A 23,130-nucleotide genomic window follows, 5' to 3' on the forward strand; every position below is an offset into this window, starting at 1 on the left:
AAGAAACAAGAGGGAAAATGACTCTTACAACAATGCTGATATCTTTCAGAATGCATATCCAATAATTAACAAACAAAACCTACACTAGAATGCTTCTTGAATATTCAATTAAATATATATATATATATAAAAGCAAATAGTCAGTGTTCAGTTTTGCCAATTTTATTGAACCAATAAAATTCCTACTAATAACAATGAAATAAATTTCTGCAAGTATAAATGTGATACAGTTTAACAAAACCCATTGTTCTGTACCTATAAATAGATTTTCAAAATGTCATAAAAAGTGCAGTTATGAATTGTTAACATGTTAATACACAGTTGCTTTATTTCAAATGTGTTTGCCTTGACTCACCAACAGTTCCTTCTGTAGCTGTTCAAATAATATTACCCATCCCTCCAAAAAAAAAAAGAGGCATTAAAGCACTAGAATATTACACATAAACTGATCCATTGAGGTCAGCTTTAGTCAGAATTGTAAAATCAGCAACATAAGAAAAATAAAACCTAGTTATACATACAAAAAGCTTTCATGGGTTCTATACTCTTCTTAACTGCTGACTCATGTGGAGGGCATAATAGTCGAAAAGGCTTATATGGTTAACTAACTTAGACTACATCTACAGCAGGGTCTGATTTGCCAGAACAAGTTTAAAGTGGCTGTTTATCAAGTTTGTTGTCTTCAGAATTGAAGCTATAAATGTAAGATCGCCATTTGACACTGAAAATCGTGTGAATCCTAAATTGCATCAATGATCTATTTGATAAAAGCTTATTCTAATTGAAACCTTATATAGTAAGAGACTGATAGATATATAGCAGTCTTAAAGATCACGTCATCCGCCTCACATTAGTCCAAAGTCACGTGCTTCGTAAAAAAGAAAAAAATTACAGTAACAAAGCACAGGACTACAAAGGCAAAACATCACAGCTTCTGATTACATGGAATAAAAAGTACCAAGGAACGCAAAAAGATAATTCTGTATTAATACTGATGAATTAAAGAACTATAACAGACATTTCACAGCATGCTACATATATCACTCACAACTTAAGGATAAAATGATGTCTAAAATTGAAAGATAAGAAGTTGGCAATCTGATTTCGTGTGCAATTCAGCTACAAAGTCTTAATATATACATTCATGATGTAGCTGCCCTGCAAAATCAGGTTCTTTTTAAAAAAGAGAGATTTCAAGTTCAAATCCTATTTCATAAGCTAAAGGATACATCCAGTTGTTCCATGACCAGGAAAGTTATTTTCAGGGTTGAAGGAGCTAATCCAAGTAGCAAGGCCATGCTCCACGCTGACCTGACAGGGTTCTGTGTAACCTTGCTCCAACTGTGCATGTGGCTGTGAGTATTCTATCAGCATGGAGAAGATGCCAAACTGGCTTGTGGTTTGCTTTCTTTGTCTATCTTATCTGATTAAAAAGAGTAGATGTGAAAAGAGAAAAGAGGAAGGGAAAAAAAGGTATTTTCTTTCCAGGGAAGATATATAGATGTAAAGGGAATATCTGCACTAGGTATAGAGTTGGGATGACTTCCCTTGGTGAACAAGGGTAGCATTTAACTCTTTCCCTTTATTTTAGAGAATCAGTAAAATTCAGGAAGGAGAAAACAAGTCTCAACATTACAAAGGAAATTTCTTGGCTACCAACTGATGAATTTCCTTGATCCTACTTTTTGATCCTTCCTTATCAGATTTGGGAATCAGTCGACAACTTGTAAAGACTGATTAACTTAAAAGGAGATGTATAATCAGTTTCATTCAGTAGGTGTCATAATGCATAAACTTAAGCTAATCAGGATTGATAATACTTCAGCATTAAAGACTAGAGAGCCTCTCTCCTTTTGATTTTTTTTTATGAAGTTAAACTGAGGAATGCAAGAAAATAGACTGCTTTAGCAAATTTATATACCCAAAATTACATTTATCATAGTTAGACTTACTAACATTTGATGTTGTACTATGAGCTGTAAAATAGGGTGTTTGTTCTAATGGCCATTCTATAGTATGAATTTCATTACTTCAAAGATTTCCACAAGCATTGAAAAGAATCAGGTATTCATCCCCCAACCTGTCCCCCCCACCCCCCACCACCCTCATATTCCTTCTTTTTCAACTCTGGACCTCACGGTGGTGCACTCATAATTAATTTAAAGCTAGAAGGAACATTTTATAACATAGGATTTAAGAAAAACTATTCCTTCAGGCTCTACTTTTTCAAGTCTCATTTCTTAACTAGGCATATATTCATTCCTGGGCCCTTAAAGGTATTTACTGGACTCTGTTTTTTGTTGGGGTGTTCACAAATGGGCGTGGAAGGCACCCGGATACCACCACAGATCATAATATTTTAATCTGTACTTTCAAACAGGGTGGGGTTTGTCTTCAGGTCAGACAACTGTCTACAGATGAACACACCCCCCCGTTAGAAACCTGACAGCATTTGTCTATGGACCGCGCTAAGCAGGCACTGGCCAGACCGGAAGTGCTGTGGCTTCTTCCCCTTCTGTGCGCTTCCTGTTCCTGGATGATACTGCCTGGATATCCTGGAAGTACGCCAGGGGAATAAGGACTACAAAGGAAGTGCATTCCCTTTTCATCTCACAGCTCATTTTCCCCAGCGAGAAACAGGGTAGGAACAGGGGCTCCAAGCTTAGTCCAATGAGGGAAGCTTGATCAAACCCTTAGGTAGCCAATTTTGTGGTATTTTATCTATATTATAAATCCAGTAGGCTTCTGTGATCCAATGGGACTACCTAAACACCGTGTATCATATGTTCTTCTATTTGAAATATGTTTCAAGGCCCAAATGACACCCATAAAACAAATGTCAGAAACACCACCCATGTCTATGCCAGAAATTTCCTGTTCCACTGATTGGTTACAGATTAGTCTGGACTGCTGGAGAATTTTCACTTTACATTCAAATAACGTGGACTAATGCAGGTATTTACTACCTAATACAGATCCAGGTTAGGATGGCATTTCAATCACTTTAAAATCCTGCTAAATGCTAAATTCTGCATGGTAGAAATAGTTCGATTTCTTATCATGTATAAATATAAAGATTCCTACTTTGATAGAAGGCAAAACTCTTCTATGATTTATTTAAAATATGGAAGTAGTACTTCTGAACAACAGAGAGTGAATCCATGAAAATGGTTGGATACTCTGAGTTTATAGGCTCTTTGGGGATGAGGTAGAGGAGAGCAAGATATTCTGGCAGCTGGGAAAGGGCAGAACAGTATGGGATGGACGCGATCACACGTGGTGCTACATAATTTCCGGTAGGGGATCGAGGGCAAAGGTGAGCCAAAATATACCTAGATGATTGAGGAATTTCAAGGGAGTTGGGACAAGTTGTATTATTCCTCATGAATGGAGAAAAAGTAACTGGGAAAAGTAAATGCTGGTGATGATCAGCAGGTGGCTGGTGATGTCTGGTTTGTGAAACAGCGTTCACACCAAGATGGGCCGAGGGGAGGGGAGGAGAGTGAGCACGGTTGAGGCTGAGGCACTTGGGAGGAAGAATAAGCAGGCAGGAAAGGGTGGGCTGAATGTAGGCAGGAGCTCCCGCAACAGGAAAGGCTCCTTCAGACCGGGTGTGTGATGCTGAGGGCAGCCACGCCAGTAGAGTTATGGTCCATGTGTTCTTTGAAAAACTCTTCCTTCCTCACAGGGCTCTGCCTCGACAGGTACCTCTACCCCTGCGATCCATTTCACTCCAGCTGTTTTTGTTCTAGGTCTCACCTGAGCAGACACTACTGATGAAGCCAAATTAGCATGGAAGTAAGTTCCACATGGAGGGGGCACTGAAGTTCTGTTGACTGAGATGAATACATTCATGTTACAGTACTGTTTTAAGGAAAGACTAATTTGATTCTCAGTCTTCAGATGGATATAATCGGGAAACAGAGTTTATGATGATGGCCACCTAGAATAGGTTCTGACTATGAAATTAGGTAATTTAAAACTCAGTCTGAATAGAGGAGCCACATATCTTTCAGTTTCCTGTTAAATTATACTATTAGCAAATTTCATATACTATTTATATAACATTATAGTTGCATAATTTTCACTCCATGCAAGACCGTCTATTTGCATAAAAGAAGAAAAAGTCCCCCTAGATAAAGAGTTTAAGGTCTTGCTTTCCAGAGGAATGATTTAGAATTGTCTTTAAAACACAACATAAAACAAAAATGAAAACCTCATTTTACTAGCACAGTGCAAATAATTTTCATAACATGCACTGAAATTTATTTTTTTCCCTGATGAACTGCCCTTAGAGTTTAAAAGAATCTTACCACCATATAGGCATGTACTCTGCACAAAAATGGTGAACTATTTTTAAGTACACATTTTTAACTGCTGGTTGATAATTTCATTTTGCTGTAGCATAAAAATTTAATAGTTTGGATTTAAAAACTCTGTAAGGTGGGGAAAAAAGTTGCTCAGGAATAATGTTAACTAGGTTTTAGAAGCATTTGAAATCTTTAAGGGACTTTATAGCACAATTAAAATAGGGGCTCTGGTTCAAATATGATTTTGATATAGAGCTGACATTGAGAGTTCTATTCTAAGACAGTCTTGTGTTGTTATCATTTGGGTTTAAAGCTATAATTAAAAGCCAAGACCATGCCCCAGGTTCCACATTAGCCATCTTTTAGTTAAAAGGTATCCCAAATGGGACAAAGGTTCTTCCTGAGACTGAGACAATATCCTTAGCTCAAAAAGGTGAAGAAAGTTACAAGTTGTCCCATCTCAAAAGCCTGCTTTCCTCTAATTATCATGAGTCCATCTGAGGAAGCCGAATCCGAAGGATTTAAGGAGGCACCTGTCTGGCCACTCCCATAGTCAAGGGACTGGGTTCACCATTTACTTTCAGAGAGAAGAGTATTTGGATTTTCTTAAGGTGATCCGAGAAAACTGAGCATTCTAACTCTAGCGGGAAAACTCGAAATTCGAAAGTAAACAGAGAACCATTTCAAGCATATACATCAATGGATTATTAGACTAATTTGAAAATAATAAGCAACGGAGTTAGAGACTTCACATTCACATGTGCTTTTTGTTTTTTTCACGTACATGTGTACATCTCAGTTTGGCACAATGTGAGCCCAAGGGGTAGGTTAGCAGATCGTATAGTCACATCATGACACCAATTGAACCAGAGAGCTCTTTTAAAAAATATCACATTTTAATATAAAAAGCTATACTATAAATTACTACATAGTAAATTCAATACTCTGAAAAAATACCACCCTGGAAAACCGCATCAGAATTTCAAGTTTGCAGTAGCTGAAATTCACAGCAAACTCGCTGTACAAACGGTATTCACAACCTAGAAGGCTGTGCAGGCTGCATCTTGGCAGGTGCTTTGGCACCTCCAAAGTCAATTTTTCTAGGCTGATTCAGTGAGGTTCATAAATATCTTGTTTTATTTTTGTTTATAGTTCCAAGTCAACTGATTTTCCTGATTAGCGATAAGATACATCTATGCTAAGCTAAAAAGAAACTTTGCTAGGAAAGAGATCTAGTAAAGGCACTAATAATATTCCCATAACCCAAACTTCAACTACTTACATTTCTGGGGTGGGCAATGCAAAAACAAAAACTAAGTGGCCATTTTAGTTACTTAAACCTTGTTTCCCCTTTTGGTTTAAAGCTCTTATGATGTTCTATGAGAATTTTTCCTCCTTTTCAATATATAAATTATTTTTCAACCTCTAATACAGGTCACCTGCACAAAAACAAAGGGATATTAGCTGAAAGAATTCTAGTTAAAAAAAACAAAATGTCAAGAGTAAAGGGTATCCTCAACTTGAAAGTTCTAAAATTAGGGAAGTCAAATGGACATGCATGTTGTCATTCATATTTTGCCATTCCCCTAAATACTTTCTTTGTAGTTAGTACCTATCTATATAATGTGATATGGAATAACATCAACATATGGTATATGCAATAAACAAAACAGACTCGATCTGGCATGAGTTTTTTGAATAATCTTTTTAAATAAACCACCCTGTCTTGAAAAATATTAGCAGTTTTTTCCCTCACATGGAAGATTTCAAACAAGATCCTGGAATCTAAAAATGCAGAACTACCTTATATTCATAGGTGTACAGTCATCTTGCTATTTTCTTACCTAGAACAAAGCCTAACAGAAAGCAACCTAATGGATTGTACCAGAAAAGAATGATAAATGGAAGGGGAAAATGATTGACGAGAACACTAGCCCACAATTCTTTCATGAGAGGAAAGACAAAGTTAAGTCCTAGATTACAAGTCTAAAATGCAATCTTTGTGGGAATGCTAACGGAAAAATTTATCTTCTTTACTGTGAAAAAAATGGATTTTTAAAAAAAAAATTAGTATGTTTGTGTAAAATTCAAGTCACCCTTAGTTAACCAAAAAGTGTTTAAGCAGTGCAGTCGTGTCCTACCGGATAGCTGTGAGCATCTCTTTAGGCACTTCACTGGTTCATTAACATAATACAAATTAAAGCTATAAATGTACAGCATTGTGCTCTGTGAAGATAGTCTAATCAAGCAACATAAACCAATGCAAAAATGTGACTTTGGGGATGCTTTTTCCTCCCGTAAGACTTGAGATCTTTTTTAAACCAGTTGTCCAAAGAGATTGTTCTGGGAATGGGGATGCTTTGGCATTGTAAAAGGAACATTGTTCAACCCCAGGAAGGCAAAAGCCTTGTGCGATAAAGAAATCTGAACTAAATTTCTTTATAGCTCTGTGGTAAAAGGACACTTCTGCAGTGACATACATAATAGGGGAAAAGTTTGTTGAGTCTTTTTCTCTCTCTCTCTTTTTTTTTTTACATATTGCACTCTTGTGTTGTTGTTGTTCAATCACATTAATGCATAGAAACACAATTTTTACCTTTGAATAATCAACTGTTTAACCTATCATAAGAAAAACCGTGGAAAGTAAGTTCTAGAAGCCTAACAGGAAAAAAATATAGGCATATTAACCTTCCTCTGCTTACTGTAATATAGAAAACACTATGAGAAAAGAAAAATGTGCAAAGAAAATTTTTGGTCAGTCTTGTGTGGGTACATGTTTCTATGTGCCAACTAAATGAACTGTAAGCAGTCCTGTGAGCACTGATTACTCTGATGACTGAGGATTACTGTCAGTGATAGAAAGGAGTGTGCATAATTCCACTTTGAATATATACATCTGATATGGAAAACGGAAGCTTCTGTTTCAGAAGAGAAAGGAACTAGCTGAATTTGGCATTTCAGTAGCATGCTATAGAATTCATCATGATCAATTTCACATTAAATTATGGACAATGGCTGTATCACATTTCATGTTATCGCCAATAGCAGTAAAAAAAAAACAAACAAACAAAAAAATAAACAGTGCCTGACAAATAAACTCCTGGAGACACAGATGCGTGTCCTGTGAGCAGCTTAGTCCAACAGCGCATGCTTCTCCTCCACCAGGTGTAGGACACAACCTTAAAGTTCTAGAATGGCCAGAGGAGGTCATTCATTGCTGAATTCCGATATCTGAAAAACAATTGCTCGAGCAGATTGTAAGCGCTTTTCCTTATTAGAAAAAAAAAAAAAAAAGAACAAAAATACACATACAAACCCCAAAGCACTGAAGTTAAGCATTAACAAACCAGGTTCATGATTTATGATCAGTATCCAAAAACCCAACTACAAACAATGCCAAGTAGTGCTCCTCAGTATTATTTTTGCAATTGTTAGTCATGTTAAGCATCAAGGAAAAGAAAACACATCATTGCACATTACAGCCGCCCCCAAGAAACGGCTAAAACTTTGACACTAGAGAATTGAATAATGTTTGATGCTACATCACAAACAGCTTCTGATGTATATCCTATGCGAAAAGGTCTTTACACATATATGATATCTTCCCTGGGTGATGCTTCAGGTCAAATGCCGAGTTATGGCACGAAGAGCATAGAGAAGCTCAGCTTGCATCCGTGCTTCCATTAGAAGTAAATTGACATGAACCTAGAAATCAAAGTGTTACCAATTTAGTGACCATTATAAACAACTGAAAAAACTTTAATTTATTTCATATAATCAGACATTCACAAATGTATTCTAACATTAGATATTATAACCTCACCAGTTTTACAGACACACATACAAACACACATGCCTGTGCATGTTTATGTGTGCACATGATGTAAGACTCATAAGAAAACTGTTTATTAAAAAAATGTGAGCAGTAAAAATGACCCCTAGAATCTTAAAAAGTCCAGTAATTTTCTTAGGAGAGCTGTAAAGCCAGATAATCCTTTGGGTTGTAAAACAAAAATACTTTTTGCAAATTACAGTTCTCCTACAAAAAATACTTTCTTCCAGATGTAAAATTTTATATGGCTGAAAATCAGCCTGTATTTATTCCTTGGAAAGTTCTTAAAAACATTTTTTACTATTTACAGGCATACCTCATTTTATTGAGCTTTTGCTTTAATGCACCACATAGACACTGCTTTTCTTTCTTTTTTCACAAACTGATGAAGGTTTGTGGCAACCCTGCATTGAGCAAGTCTACTGGCGTCATTTTTCAACAGCATTTGCTCACTTCTTTGTCACATCTGATAATCCTCACAACATTTCAAACCCTCCACCACAAAAAAGATTATGACACTTTAGGCTCAAATGATGGTTAGCATTTTTTTTTATCAATAAACTATTTTTTAATTAAGGTACACATACTGTTTTGTTTTTAAAGACATGATGCTCTTATACACTTAATAGGCTACACTGTATTATAAACTCAACTTTTACATGCACTGGGAAACCAAAAATTCATGTGTCTTGCTTTATTGTGATATTAACTTTGCTGCAGTGGTCTAGAACCAAACCCAGAATATCTTTGAGGTATGCCTGTACCTGGGAGAAACCAAGGTGAAAATCTGAAGCTTAAAGCAATCTGAAATTAGTATCTGGTAATTTACTGAGTGGTGGCTAAATTTTGGTTATGTGTTTTGTTCAATGTGGAGTATAAAGTAAAAGTTTAGCACTGGGCTTTGAAGTATTGGATCTGACCCTGATGCTGGGAGATTGAGGGCAAGAGGAGAAGGGGGTGCCAGAATATGAGATGGTCAGATGGTATCACTGACTCAAAGGACATGAATGTGAGCAAACTCTGGGAGATAGTGAAGGACAGGGAAGCCTGGAGTGCCGCAGTCCATGGGGTCGAAAAGAGTCAGACACGATTAAGGGATTGAACAACTTAGATACGCTTAGCTTGCCTAGAGTCTTTCATATACAGCTGTGAACAAGCACCTGGGGGAATTTTTGAGGGGGATTCATTTCACCTGACAGGTTAAAATAAGCACCCACATATCTTCAAAAGCTTTTACAAAGAAGTATGATATATTTAAATTATTTTGATATCTTTCTACAGGTTAGATATATCATTGGATCTATTCTCTTGATGAGTAAGGAGAATTTCTAGATACCACTGAGCAAAGGGAAAAATTGTAATACAAACTTGTAAGTAGAGCATACAGATTTATCAAGGAGAGATGCTGGAGGTAAATGGGTGTTTATCTGATGTGTGATTGGCTCTAAGACTTCAAGAAAGACTGCTAGGGATCGAAGTCATAACATTCTCTATCAAAGTCATATAGTTAATTAGTGAATATTAGGACTCTAAAAAGGTTTTCTTACTCTCAAGCTTAGGAACTGTGGTATAAATGGAAGATTCTTGGATTTAAACGTCAATAGACTCATGATTTAAGGCCATACTTATACTATACCATTATAATGGTCATTTATTAGGTCTTAAATAATGTTTCCTATATATTGATATTTCAATCCAAAAAATTCCTCATATAATAATATACTTGGCTCAAAGGTCTGCATTATATTGTCAAATCACTAAATTACCAAATTGGAATGAGAACTATTGTTCTAATAGGTTAACTGTAAAATGGCTAGAATGAAAAAATTCTCTAAATGGATATGTCTGCTGAGCCAAGATCCAATTTTCAGATCCAATCTTTCAAAGGCCAATGCTAAGCTTTTACTTTATACACCACACTGGGCAAAACACATAACCAAAATTTAGTCACCATTCAATAAATTTGAATTTTAAAACATTGTAAAAAAAAAAAAAAACTGATGGCCAAATGATGCCACTTCCAACTTCTCTGATGGTGCTGATTTATTACTATTTTCACATTTAATTTTTCATAATCATTACTCCTTATGTGGAATATACGTCTATGTTAAGTCATGAAACACACCTTTTCTGAGTGTTTGAACTGACGCCAGTAACTATCATACATGCGCTTGGTAGTCCTCTCAGGATAGCAGGTCACTGTCTTAATGTAAACCTTCAGGCTTCGTTCAAGTAATTGATTAACTTCTCCATAATCGTAGTCATCATACCTAGAAGCAATAATGATAACAAGCTTTAGAATGGCAGAATCAAAATTTCTGATTTCTAAAGTTATACCAAGACACAACAATTACCTAGTAATTAAATACCAAAAGCTCATTCATTAACTCCTTTAAATAATAAATATTTGAGTGCCTACTATAAGCCATGTAGTTTCCATGTACTCCTTCAGGCACTGATGAAGCACAAATGAACAAAATAGACAAAAAGCCCTAGTCTCATGGAATTTGTATTCTATTGGAGAAAAAAGAAAAATGAAAAAGAGCACCATATAATATATCAGATGGTGACAACTGCTATGGAGATAAAATACAGCTGGGGGCTGGGAGGAGAGTTGTGATTTTAGATAGAGTGGGCAGGAAGGCTTCTCTAAGAGACTGACATCTAAGCTAATACTGGGAGGAGGAGAAGAAGCAAGTGTAAAACCCTAAGGTAGGAGTCTAGCGTCTTAGTGAAAGTGAAAGTCGCTCAGTCATGTCCACCTCTTTGTGACCCCATGAACTGTAGCCTGCCAGGCTCCTCTGTCCCTGGAATTCTCAAGGCAAGAATATTGGAGTGTGTAGCCATTCCCTTTCTCCAGGGGATCTTCCCGACCCAGGGATCAAACCCAGGTCTCCTGCTTGGCAGGCAGATTCTTTACTGTCTGAGACACCAGGAAGCCCCTAGTGTCTCAAGGAAGAGGGAATAATCAATTATGTCTGATGCTACCAAGTAGGCAAAGAAGATACCACAGAGAACGGGTCGAGGCAAGGAGCTATGGAGAGGTGAAGCACAACCTTAGAAAGAGTAGTTTTGTAGTTCTGCTGCTGTGCAGGAGTAAAAGCCTGACACTGCAGTCAGTTCACAAGAGAACAGGGGATAAGAAAATGGTGACAGTAGATATACAAAATGTTATCAAACGGATCTGCTGTGCATGGGAGCAGAAGTGTGAGGCAACAGTCAGAGGGAAATGAAGGATGAAGAAAGGATTTTTTTTTGAGATGATGAGAGAAATAAAGGCATGTTTACATATTGATGGAAAAGATTCGATTAAGAGAGTAAAGCTAATTATGCAGGAGAGAGAAGGGAGAATTGCCAGAAGAGGGATCTTTAGATGAGAGGAGATGGGATTCTGTGCCCTAGTGCATAGGAGTGTAGATAGTTCATTCATGAGATGAGAGACTAACAGTATAAACGGGCTCAGAAATAGCTATGAGAGTAAATGTAGTGGTGGGAGCTTGTGGGCTTTCTCTTCTGTATTTTTGGTTTATTTTTAATCCAAACATAATACTTAGTTAAAAAAAAAAACTCTGGGATTTTACATAAGCTTTATTTAGTAGCACCCAGCAGAGAAATATCACCAATTTATTGCCTTAAATATAATATTATTTTGAATATAATATTAATTTATAACATGTATTGAATTAAAATCTATTTGAATTAAAATCTATTACTGTTTATTTTTCTTAATTAGGTTGGTATATTAAATTTTAAAATGTGATGATTCTTTCTAGAATAGTAAATGGGCAAATAGCGGAGCTACTATTTACCATCATAATAGTATCTTTTATGTAGAATATTTCATATTAGTTGACTTTTCCAGGAAATTTGGGATTTTTTTTTAAGTCAAAGTTATAGAAACCACTTTGCTTAACAAATAGAATTCTAATTCCGTTCCATGAGGGCTTTGTGATACTATATCAGAAAGGATACAGTACAGAGTCAATTGAATGTATTCATAACTGGGGATTTTCTCTTTTGGCAGATCTATCTCCATAGAAGTCTTCAAAACCCAGCTCAAAAAGGATGTTCTCCAAGGAGAGCTTTCCTGATTACACCATTCAGTCTTATTCACTCCTTCACTCTCAGTCCTCTCAATTCAAACTTTCTAAATTTAGGTGCCACTAATTTATTCTGACTTACAGTTTCATTTCAGTATTCTTACATGAGCTTATGTAAGTTTTATGAAGGCAGACTCTTATCTTAGTTTCATTTATACCCAAATTATACCATACCTTCAAAAACCAACCAACCAACCAGCACTTGCTATAGTTATCTAACAGGATATCATGGGCTTCTCCTGTGGCTCAGCAGTAAAGAATCTGTCTGCAATGCAGGAGATACAGGAGAAATGGGTTTGATCCCTGGGTCAGGAAGATTCCCTGGATGAGGGCATGGTATCCCACTCCGGTATTCTTGCCTGGAGAATCCCAGGGACAGAGGAGCCTGGCAGCCTGTAGTCCATGGGGTCGCACGGAGTCAGACACGACTGGAGCGACTGAGTATGCCTGCACAATGGCATATCATCTATACTTCTGAAAGGTTCAGTTCTTGCAGGAGGGATTCTCAAATGGAGAGTTTTACTACTGTCCCCAATGATTACTGATGTTTTTTCCCTCCTTAGTAAAATTTTACTACTGTATTTATATGTGCATATTAAGCCTTTTAAACACAGAAAAATGCTCTTCTAGAAAATAGAGAATTAATTTTTTATAGTCAGGAGTCCACATGTAATTTTCTCCCCAGAAGTATATACTCTTTAACAGGAAAAAGGTAAGACTCCTGTCAGAATTTTCATTTAGAAACACGTACAACTGTCTCTATAGGGCTTTCCAGGCGGTGCTAGTAGTAAAGAACCTGCCTGCCAATGCAGGAGACATTAGAGACATGGGTTTAATCCCTGGGTTGGGAAAATCCCCAGGAAAAGGGCATGGCAACCCACACCAGTATTCTTGCCAGGAGAATCCCATGGACAGAGGAGCCTGGAGGGCTACAGTCCTTGGGGTCTCAAAGAGGTGGACACGACTGAAACAACTTAGCACACACACACACACGCACACACCTGTCTCTACGACAACCATACCTGATTCCAAACATACAGTGAACGTAGTTAAATAAAGCTCTGCGCAGCATCGTTGTGTCAACATCCTCATGGGTGGCCATAGTGTTATAGGTGAGATTGTAGACCATGCGGAACTTCTCGTCAAGAAGATGTCCAATATCAGAGTAAAGTCTGTTCACCAAGGAGAACCCGTGATTTTCCCAGGTATAGTCCTAAAAGAATAAAATGTATCAAAAATGGTCACTCTCCATTTAAAGTCTATGTTTTTGTGAAGTATAACCACTGAAGCAAGTGGAGATATTTCAGTCTGTAATCCTTTCACGGATTCTGAGTTTGTCACTTGACCAAGACTGCTTTACCAACACATCAGTGTGTAGACGGGAGGGCCGTGCTATTTCCTCACTGGGTCCAGGATGAGGGACATTGGTGATAAACTCTGGCTACTTCCCATGGTCATGGACTATGCAAACTACACCCTCATCTGGAAGAACCCCAGAAAGCCCTGGAATAGTCCTACAGGACTAAACCTACTCAGTGACACGGATGGCTAGCAGATCATCTGAAACAAGCACAGAGGAGTCTGTCTTTGATCTCGCCTGCACTGTCTTTATGAACCACATCACTACTGTGGCTCTTATCTAGGGATGGGGAACAGGTGGCCCTTCAGCCCATAATTATAGACATATGGCCTTTCTATAAAAATGCCTTCTTATTATAAATGTGAACGTGTCACTCAGTTTCCTCCCTGCTTCTCTCCAAAACATGAACATGATACTACTACCATGCAATAATGCAAGTAACCACATAAAGCAGTTTCCTTTTGCCTTCTTGGGGTTGGAGGTAGAGGGGATGCTGAAATACTAATCCATCAACTGGGATATCAAATTAGACAAGGCTGAAAAGTAGGTTAAATAAAGATATTTATAGATTCTATCAAAATGTTCTATTAGTTTCTATGGGAGTCAACTTATTCAACATTTCACAGTTAAAGTGACAGTATCTCTTCTCCAATTTCTCTGAATTAAAGGCGTCTCATACCTGAGCTCGGAATGTTGGCAAATGTTCCTCCCCTCGTCTGGCAAAGTCTTCATATCCAAAACCAGGGTCTTCAATATATCGGGAGACATCAGATGTTATAATCATGTCATCCTCAAAATCTAAGGACAATAATGAACAATTTGGTATTAAGGAAACTGTACAGAGTTAGAACAATGAATTAATTGCACTTTCTTCCAATTTTTCACTATAGCTTTTCCAAGGATTTCCATAGTGTCAATATTGACTACATGCCTTGTAGTCACATAAAATACTTTTGCTCAAGTTTTGAATGCAATTTCATTACTAAATGCCGGCAACTGTAACATTTAGCTGTAGCTATTCAGGCAAAAAGCTGACTAAATTAAAATATCTAAATATTAGTTTAGTCAAAAAGTTCACTTGGAATTTTCTGTAAGATGTTACAGAAAAATGTAAATGAACTTTTTGGCCTACCCAATACAAACATTTTTTTCCTAAATTTACCTTAAGAAGTTAAAATTTTTTTTAAAAGGAGTTAAAATTAATATTCTGACAAATCTAAAACTCCAATTTTAATTCTATTTAAAGAAATATTTCAAACTCTGGACTGGTACTTTGCATATTATCCACATTCTTCTACTCCTAAGAGATGGATACAAATAAAATACAAAAAATACTATGTTACAGTAATGGAACATCATTCTAATTTGAAAAGCAAAAAACTAATAAATGCTAGTCAACTCTGTTACCAAGCTATAGAATAGTACCCTTGTAGAAAACTTCAAACATTTTCTTCAAAAGACTTGAAAAACTATTCTTAGAATCTCTAAATGGAATCTGAAATGCTTTATCATACTGATCAAACCAAGAAACTTGTTATAGGGAAAAATAAGATTCTATTTCCATTTTAAAACACGGTAAGTCTACAAAAATAACTCAGCCACATACTGAGTCATTTTTCTCTTATCTTCGTGTGACCAGCAAATTTAGTACTGGGAATGGTGAACAGTAAAGAATGAAACAATTTATTTCCTAATTTATAAATGATGTAGCCTCTTGTTAAAATCAGAATATAACTTTCCACCAAGGTCTAAGACTTGCTTAGTAAATTCAAAACTCACTTTAGAAGGCAAAAGTTCTTGCTCAAGCATCTAAGAAGAGAAAGACTGACATTCTAAAATATACTTTCAATAATAAGAAAAGGGCTTCCCCAGTGACTCAGTGGTGAAGAATCTGCCTGCCAACGAAGGAGGTACAGGTTTGATCCCCAGTCTAAGGGGATCCCACACGATACGGAGCAACTGAGCCTGTGCGTCTCAACTACTGAGCCTGTGCGTCTCAACTACTGAGCCTGTGCTCTAAAGACAGTGCTGCAATTACTAACGCCCGTGTGCCTAGAACCCATGTTCTACAAGAAAAGCCACAGAAATGCAAAGTCTGAGCACCGCAACTAGAGAGTACCACTATTACAATAGCCAGGACATGGAAACAACCTAGATGTCCATCAACAGATGCTTAGGCAAAGAAGTTGTAGTACATATATACAATGGAATATTACTCAGCCATAAAGGAACGAATCTGAGACAAGGATAGTAAGATGGATGAATCTTTTAAAAATTTTAAAAAGAGAGTAGCCCCCACTCACCACAACTAGAGAAAAAGCCTGTGTAGCAATGAAGACCCCGTACAGTCAAAAATAAATAAATTAAACAAAAAAAAGAAATAAAACATTTATGCCCTTCAAGCTCTAGTTGTCTTAGAGAAGCTTTAAAAAATCAATGTCTAGGGAATTTCCTGGTGGTCCATTGGTTAGGACTCTGAGCTTCCACTGCAGGGCACCTGAGTTCAATCCCTGGTTAGGGAACTAAGATCTTACAAGCTGCCCAGCATGGCCAAAAAAAGATAATAAATAAATATTGTCTGTGCCATCTTTCACTGCCATTCAGCTCCAAATATTTTCTAATCTCCACTGCAACTTTTTATTTCCCTATGAACTATTTAGAAGTATACTGTTTCATTTCTAAACATTTGAGAAACTTCTAGTTATTCCTTACTGATTTCTAGCTTACTTCTGTTATAGTCAAAAGTTACACCCTGTAAAGTTTAAATCTCTTAAAATTTGCTGATATTTGCTTCATTAACAATATATGGTTGATATTGGTAAATTTTCTATGTGCACTTGAAAATAATGGTATAGGTTGCAGTTTGGGATATAGTGTTTTATTTATGTCAGGTAAAGTATGCTAAATAAGTTTACTCTCTTTTTCTGGATTTTGTGTCTACTTATAGTTATAAAGAGATGTATATTAGAATTTTTCATCCCATGTGACCCCATGGACTGTAGCTGCCAGGCTTCTCTGTCCATGGGATTTCCCAGGCAAGAATATTGGAGTGGGTTGCCATTTCCTTCTCCAGGGGATCTTCCTAATCCAGGATAAGAACCTCCATCTCTTGCATTGCAAATGGGTTCTTTACCACTGAGCCACCAGGCAAACCCAAGTTTTTCACACTTACAAAAATTAATATCTAAAAGTAAATGCATACTACTAACTTTAATACAATGTTTGCATTTTAAAATATTGGCTTCCCTAGAAGGTTTACCCTACGCTCATTACTTTCCTTTGTCCCACTTGTTTTCTCTAGATGATTTTTTATAAACAACTCTTTTGATTTTAACTCCCAAATATATATTGATAACTTCCAAAACTTCATTTCGGGCTTAAAACCCTCTCCTGTTCAACCCTGGCTTTCCAAGTGTGCAGACCAGGAGCATGGGCATTACATGAAGCCACGATTGAAACGTAGCTCCTCAGGTCCTGGCACAGAGACTGAACACAAAAATCTGCATTTCAACAAGATTCCTCAGTGATTCACATGCATATTAAAGTCTGAGAGGCACCTGTAGCTGTTTTCAGATTGGAGGTTTTATAGACATCACAAGTCAACATGTCGCAAATATGGCTGGTTACATGATCTTTAAGGCTGGAAAGGTCATCATGATAAGGTCTCTATCTACCTAATCAGCTTCCTGTTCACAATACCTACCTCATGTGTCACATCCTAACAACACAGAACCAATTGCTCCTGCACCCACCATCCTGTTTCCTCACCACTGTGTGCTGGCTCAGGCAGGTGTGCTATTTACCACCAACTGCCCACCCCCCCCCCCAGCCACTGCCTGACTCCCCTGCACTCAAGTCTCTAAGGTTTAGCTCAGAGCCAAGCGGCTAGAGGAGGTCTCTCCCTAGGCCCCCTTCTGTGCACATTCCTAACTCTCCATCACTGCTCCATTTATTCCTCACATTCTGCTTCATATTGCATTTCTCTCTCTCCCACTAGCAATGAGAGCCTGCAGAGGGCAGCAATCACGTCTCATTTAGCCTGGAAACATTAGTGCCTACTACCCTGCTGAGACTACGCGGAGTACAATAAATGTCTGTAGTATGAATAGCAAACCAATAACCGAAACACTTCTTTATATTTGGGATTTCCTGCTGGTCAGAAGTTCTGAGAAATCATTATTAAATATACTCAATTTGGTAGATAAAATCTTTCATAAAAGAAATCGCTGGGGAAATGATAAAAGAGGGATCTTGCTCTTCCTGGTAAAATTTCTGAAAGCTATTGGTCAATGTTATATTTAATATTAATAAACCAGTCATGGCCAAATCAATTACTCTCAGGATTTATGAGACTGACTAACCTTATGACTAGTCATTTTGAAGCCCTCTGTTAAACCTACAGAGCTCTACTTTAAAAATAAATGTTGTGTAGATTGATGAGTTGGAAGGGTTTAAGCTTTTGAAGTCTACTGACTCCATGCTATTTTAATAACATGTACTATGTGGTGTTTAGTATCTTTTTAAGTTGTAATTGAAAAGTTTCCCTCCTATTTAAAAGTCTCTCAGAGTATTAGGAAAAGAAATGTATTTTAAAGACTAAAGCAAAGAAGCCTTTTGATACAGAAAAGCCTAACTTTTAATACAGGATGAATTCCTCCAAATTCAACCTAAGAAAATGACCTAAAATACATTTTTATATAATTCCAAAGGTTTCTGCAAAGAAATGCAAATACAAGTGCAATGTTACTTTGGTGTAACTTTAGAAATAATCTGGAAAAAAGCAGCATTGTGAGAACAATCCTCCCACATACTCCACACCCACAAAAAAGGAAGAGATATTTCTTACAAATTACATCTATTGAAACAGGATTTTACCTATCATTAAAAAAAATCACACAAGTAGGATGGATTAAATACTCTTATCTAACTTTATAAGCAGTTGGTCTGCTCTGAATAACATTTTATCCAGGATAAGAGCATGAACTACATACACAGCTGAAGTACCTCTCAATTGGATTTGAAATATATTCAAAGATGCAGCAACACAAGAGGGGAAGCAATAGCATCAGCATCAGGTAGAAGAGAACTAACTAAAAGGAACATGATAGTGGAATCATTCCATTATCCATATGGAAAATACTGAAGGTGGTCTGAGGTGGTCAGTCAGGGTTCTAAGAACAATAGGGACCTTCCCAACCCAGGGTCTGAGCTACCAGGGAAGTCAAAGGCAAAGAGAAAAGGCAAAGATGGTGAAAGAGAAAAAGCACCTGAATGAGGAAATGAATGAAAAGTATCTCCAGAGACCACAAAAAGACTTTCTTTCTTCTCCTTCTCAAAGCGAGTGGTCATTTCTTCCTGAGACGCCTCTTCATCTTCCCTTTCTTCTTGAAGCCTTTTCATTCTTTCCATTAAGGCCTCTAGCTCACTTAGCGAATCGACAATCTGGAGCCAGAGAAGATAATATTGGGTGTTATTAATATTAAAAGTTGTTCCGGTAAATGTCTCCATCTCCCAATATCACCTTATGTACAGCGGCACTAACATAGTCATTAATTTCCTAAGTGGGCTTCCCATTAACTCCAAAGAAAACCATATGGCAAAATAAAACATTTTCAGAGGTATAGTGTTTCTGCTTCAGCTACAAACACAGAAAGTTTATATGAATGGATTTATTTAATCTAGAATTCTACTGGATTGGCCAAAAAGTTCATTCAGGTTTTCCCATAACAGCTTTCAGAAAAATGCAAACAAACTTTTTGGCCAACTCAATACAACAGAATTTGATATATATTAGATTATACTATTACTTGTTTCTAAAACTGGTGCAGCCTTACAAGCCTTATGATTTGCAATTGCTTTAAAAGCCTCCTTAAGACAATTCAGAACTTCAGCAACAGGTTAAAGTTTTAGGGTAATAAAAGATTATACAAAATATTTCACGCATATAATATCCCATTTAATCAGATAATTTCTCTATATGTTTTTAATGTAGCAAGTTGAAAGGCAAAGTAGTAAAGAAAAACAGTTAAGAAAACAAACCCCGAAGTTGCTGCCGGTAAGGGATGCATTCTCTATGTTGTTGTCATTAGCGAGATCACACACACAGAAGTTGTTGACTGGTATTAGCCTGAATCCATTGGAGATTTCTGGATCTCTTTCTGGATTGATGCCACTACCAAAAACAAAGCTTGCCAAAGCGTGATAATGAGCCAGTAGGACCACAGCATGTACCAGTTCAGGCAGAGACCAATTATTTTCTCCAGTTTTGACAAGTTTCTGAAATGAGAAAGCCAGTCAAGAATAAAAGTGAAAATCATAGAATGTTACAAAGCAATTTTAGAAAGTATGGAAAAATGTATAAAATTCCATATGTCCATTTATAGAAATAATACTAAAAATTCCATTTAAACTGTTTCATATAGTAAAGATACAGCTTTGGTCAAACAATATTACATTAAACCTATCAAAACTAACATTAGAATTACACTGTAGCTTCTCTGAAATTCCTTATACATATAATGGAGTTTCTGTTTCCAAAGCACTTTTCTATATTATGCTATTTTAATAAGGTATTTTAGAGAATCCAAGAACACTGATGCTAGAAGGGACTTTAAAGTTTCTCTAGCAAGACCACTTATTTGAAGGTTTTAAAGGTAGAGACTCTACCTTAAAAATAACATAAATATTTAATTCAGTAGGTCAACTTTTAACTGTCTTGGATATCGTCTCTGACAGAGGAAGAACCTACAGCAGATGATAGACACTGTAGAAAACTACCTCACATTTGAAGGGACATTTAAAAAAAATCTGCTCTATTTAAAATGGATAACCAACAAGGTCCTACTGTACAGCACAGGTAACTCTGCTCAATGTTATGCAGCAGCCTGGATGGGAGGGGAGTTTAAAGGAGAATGCATATGTGTACATGTATGGCTGAGTCCCTTTGCTATCCACCTGAAACTATCACAACAATGTTAACTAGCTATAATCTAATACAAAATAAAAAGTTAAAAAAAAAACCAACAAAAAATAAAAATATCAGAGCACTTTTTTTACACGTTATTTTACTGGATCCTCCAGATGAATGGGCTTCCCTGATAGCTCAGTTGGTAAAGAATCCGTCTGCAATGCAGGAGGCCCCAGTTGGATTCCTGGGTTGGGAAGATCCGCTGGAGAAGGGGAAGGCTACCCACTCCAGTATTCTGGCCTGGAGAATTCCACAGACTGTATAGTCCATGGGGTCACAAAGTTGGCCATGACTGAATGACTTTCACTTTCACTTTTCCCAGATGAATGTTGGAATCATAAGTGAAGCCATTAAACACAGTAATCATCACAATTCCAGCTATTAATCCATTCAAGGTTTTCCCCATCAATCTTTATCTAATTAATCTATCTTTCAGTGTGTGATGGGGATCTGTTCTCAAATCTAAAACTTTCACTTGGCTTACTTCACATCTAAAAACTAAAACCAAAAAACTGCTTTTGCTTTACTCTCCATTATTTAACTACATACAAATTTAATACATTACCAAAAGCTCAGGGGGAAAAAAAGGAAAAATCAATCATATTCTACCACTTTTATGTAACTTTTACATATCTTCTTTTATTTTTCAAAGTATAATTAAATAATCAGAGTATACAACCATTTTTCTCTGCTTTTCTAACTTTTTGAAAAATTTGATTTTCATGAGGCTCCACTGTCTTCAATTAATTATTAAGCATGGGCATACTGTAGCCCAGAACTTCAGTTCCATTTCCTTACACATTTAAATTGCTTCTAAATTTCTTATTTGCTATTATAAATAGCACCTTTCTGCTATAGCTTTGTTCATATTTTATAAACAAGCCCTAATAGATAATACAAATCTGAGAGTATACAGACTGACAAAAGCTGAGTTTGGTTTAATTGGGCAAATAACTAACAACATGAGGGGAAAAACTAAACCCAGGACATTTCTAATGCATGAGAAGAAGGGGTTTTAAGTACCTAAGGCTTCTGCTGATAATCATTTAGCTGATGACTCCAACTAACTGAATAGTGCCAAGCATGGCACTAATTCAACAACCTCATCCTGGAGGCTTTTAACAGATGCTGCTTTTGAAGGGCAAGTGCTCCAGCCAATCACAGTTCTCTTTCTTATCTAAGTTCTAGTCTCTAGAGGCATGTAAGTATATACACATCAGTTGGCAAATCACTTTTATTTGAAAAATCATTTTTTCAAAATCTTAAAATTATGAAATGTTAGAACTGCAAAAGAGTTTAGAACTCATTTAATCTAGGCATCTCATTTATAGAAGGGTGAACTACCAAGGCCCACAAAAGTTAACTTAAAAAAGGTCACATACTTTGTAGTTAAGAGTTAAAGACTAGAACCTACGTATGTTATCCTAATGCATTTTCTTTGTTCTGCCTACTGCTTGAAAATAGAAATCAACTTTTCTTATAGCTATTTGCTAATTACTGATTACTTAAAGAGAAGTGGGCTTTCCTGGTAGCTCAACTGGTTAAGAATCCACCTGCAGTGCAGGAGACCCCTGTTCAATTCCTGGGTGGGGAAGATACATTGAAGAAGGGATAGGCTACCCACTCCAGGATTCTGGCCCAGAGAATCCCATGGACTGTATAGTCCATGGGGTCACAAAGAGTTGGACATGACTGAGTGATTTTTCACTTACAGAGAAGTATTCATTTATATTTAACTTAAACCCAATGACTTACATTTTCTACACATTTCAATACACTATTTATTTTTTATTTTTCAAATTCCTAACATGCAAGTATTTCAAAGTAAGTCTTAAGCAAAATACTTAACTGAAAATAACTTTAAGAATCATTAGTAAAATTTCTTTCTCCCCTAAAGAAATACTCAGTACCTGAATGTGCTCTTTTGTGATCAGCCAGGGTCGGTGTGCTAACAGCTTGTTTATTTCATTAAGATTTTTCAGTCTTTGTGGTACATATTGCAAACCATTCAACCATTCAGCAATACCTCCTGTCTTTAAAAATTCATCCACATGCATGTTTATTAAGTAAGAACACTGATGTCTAGCTGCAGCCTACAACACAAAGAAAAGATTTGGTGGATAAAACAGTCATGGTACGGTCTTATTCTACAATTACTAGGACAGTCATTTAAAGTTCATTTTTATAGCTAATATTCTTTTCTTAGAGAATGCTCTTCCTAAAACTTTCATCACAATGTTGTCATAGATTCTTGAATCGATACATAAAGCTGACATATAAGTAAATGTCACATGAAGCCAATTACTTCCTCATCCAGAAGTGGTAGGGGTCAATCTAGAACCCATTTTCTATTTATGTGAAGGAAGTATATGTTCATTTTATTATGGTAAGTAAGATCAACTATATTCTATTTAAAACACAATAAAATCTGATTAACTTGTACCAATTCAGAATATATACTAGTTTGAGTATTTTTCTTATTCCCTTTGAGATAACTGTGAATCAGCCTTATCTGTGCCCATCCTCCTATTGAGATGAAACTGAAGCTCACTGACCCTTTC

The 23,130-nt window shown here is 36.6% G+C and overlaps 1 protein-coding gene across 1 annotated transcript in view; it reads right to left on the reverse strand.

Annotated features, from left to right (window-relative positions):
• Window positions 1-146: 146 nt before the first annotated feature.
• Window positions 147-23,130, reverse strand: part of SESN3 (sestrin 3) — an 81,470-nt gene continuing 58,486 nt past the window's right edge. Inside the window, exons 4-10 of the mRNA XM_005909098.3 lie at window positions 22,480-22,662; window positions 19,642-19,878; window positions 18,870-19,044; window positions 14,282-14,400; window positions 13,265-13,455; window positions 10,268-10,412; window positions 147-8,015 (exon numbers count right to left, since the gene is read on the reverse strand). Coding sequence (XP_005909160.2) covers window positions 7,929-8,015; window positions 10,268-10,412; window positions 13,265-13,455; window positions 14,282-14,400; window positions 18,870-19,044; window positions 19,642-19,878; window positions 22,480-22,662 — 1,137 coding nt within the window. The 3' untranslated portion in view covers window positions 147-7,928. The remainder of the gene's footprint in view (window positions 8,016-10,267; window positions 10,413-13,264; window positions 13,456-14,281; window positions 14,401-18,869; window positions 19,045-19,641; window positions 19,879-22,479; window positions 22,663-23,130) is intronic.

This window comes from Bos mutus, chromosome 15 (genome assembly GCF_027580195.1).
Source record: "Bos mutus isolate GX-2022 chromosome 15, NWIPB_WYAK_1.1, whole genome shotgun sequence".
In the NCBI taxonomy this organism is placed as follows: domain Eukaryota; kingdom Metazoa; phylum Chordata; class Mammalia; order Artiodactyla; family Bovidae; genus Bos; species Bos mutus.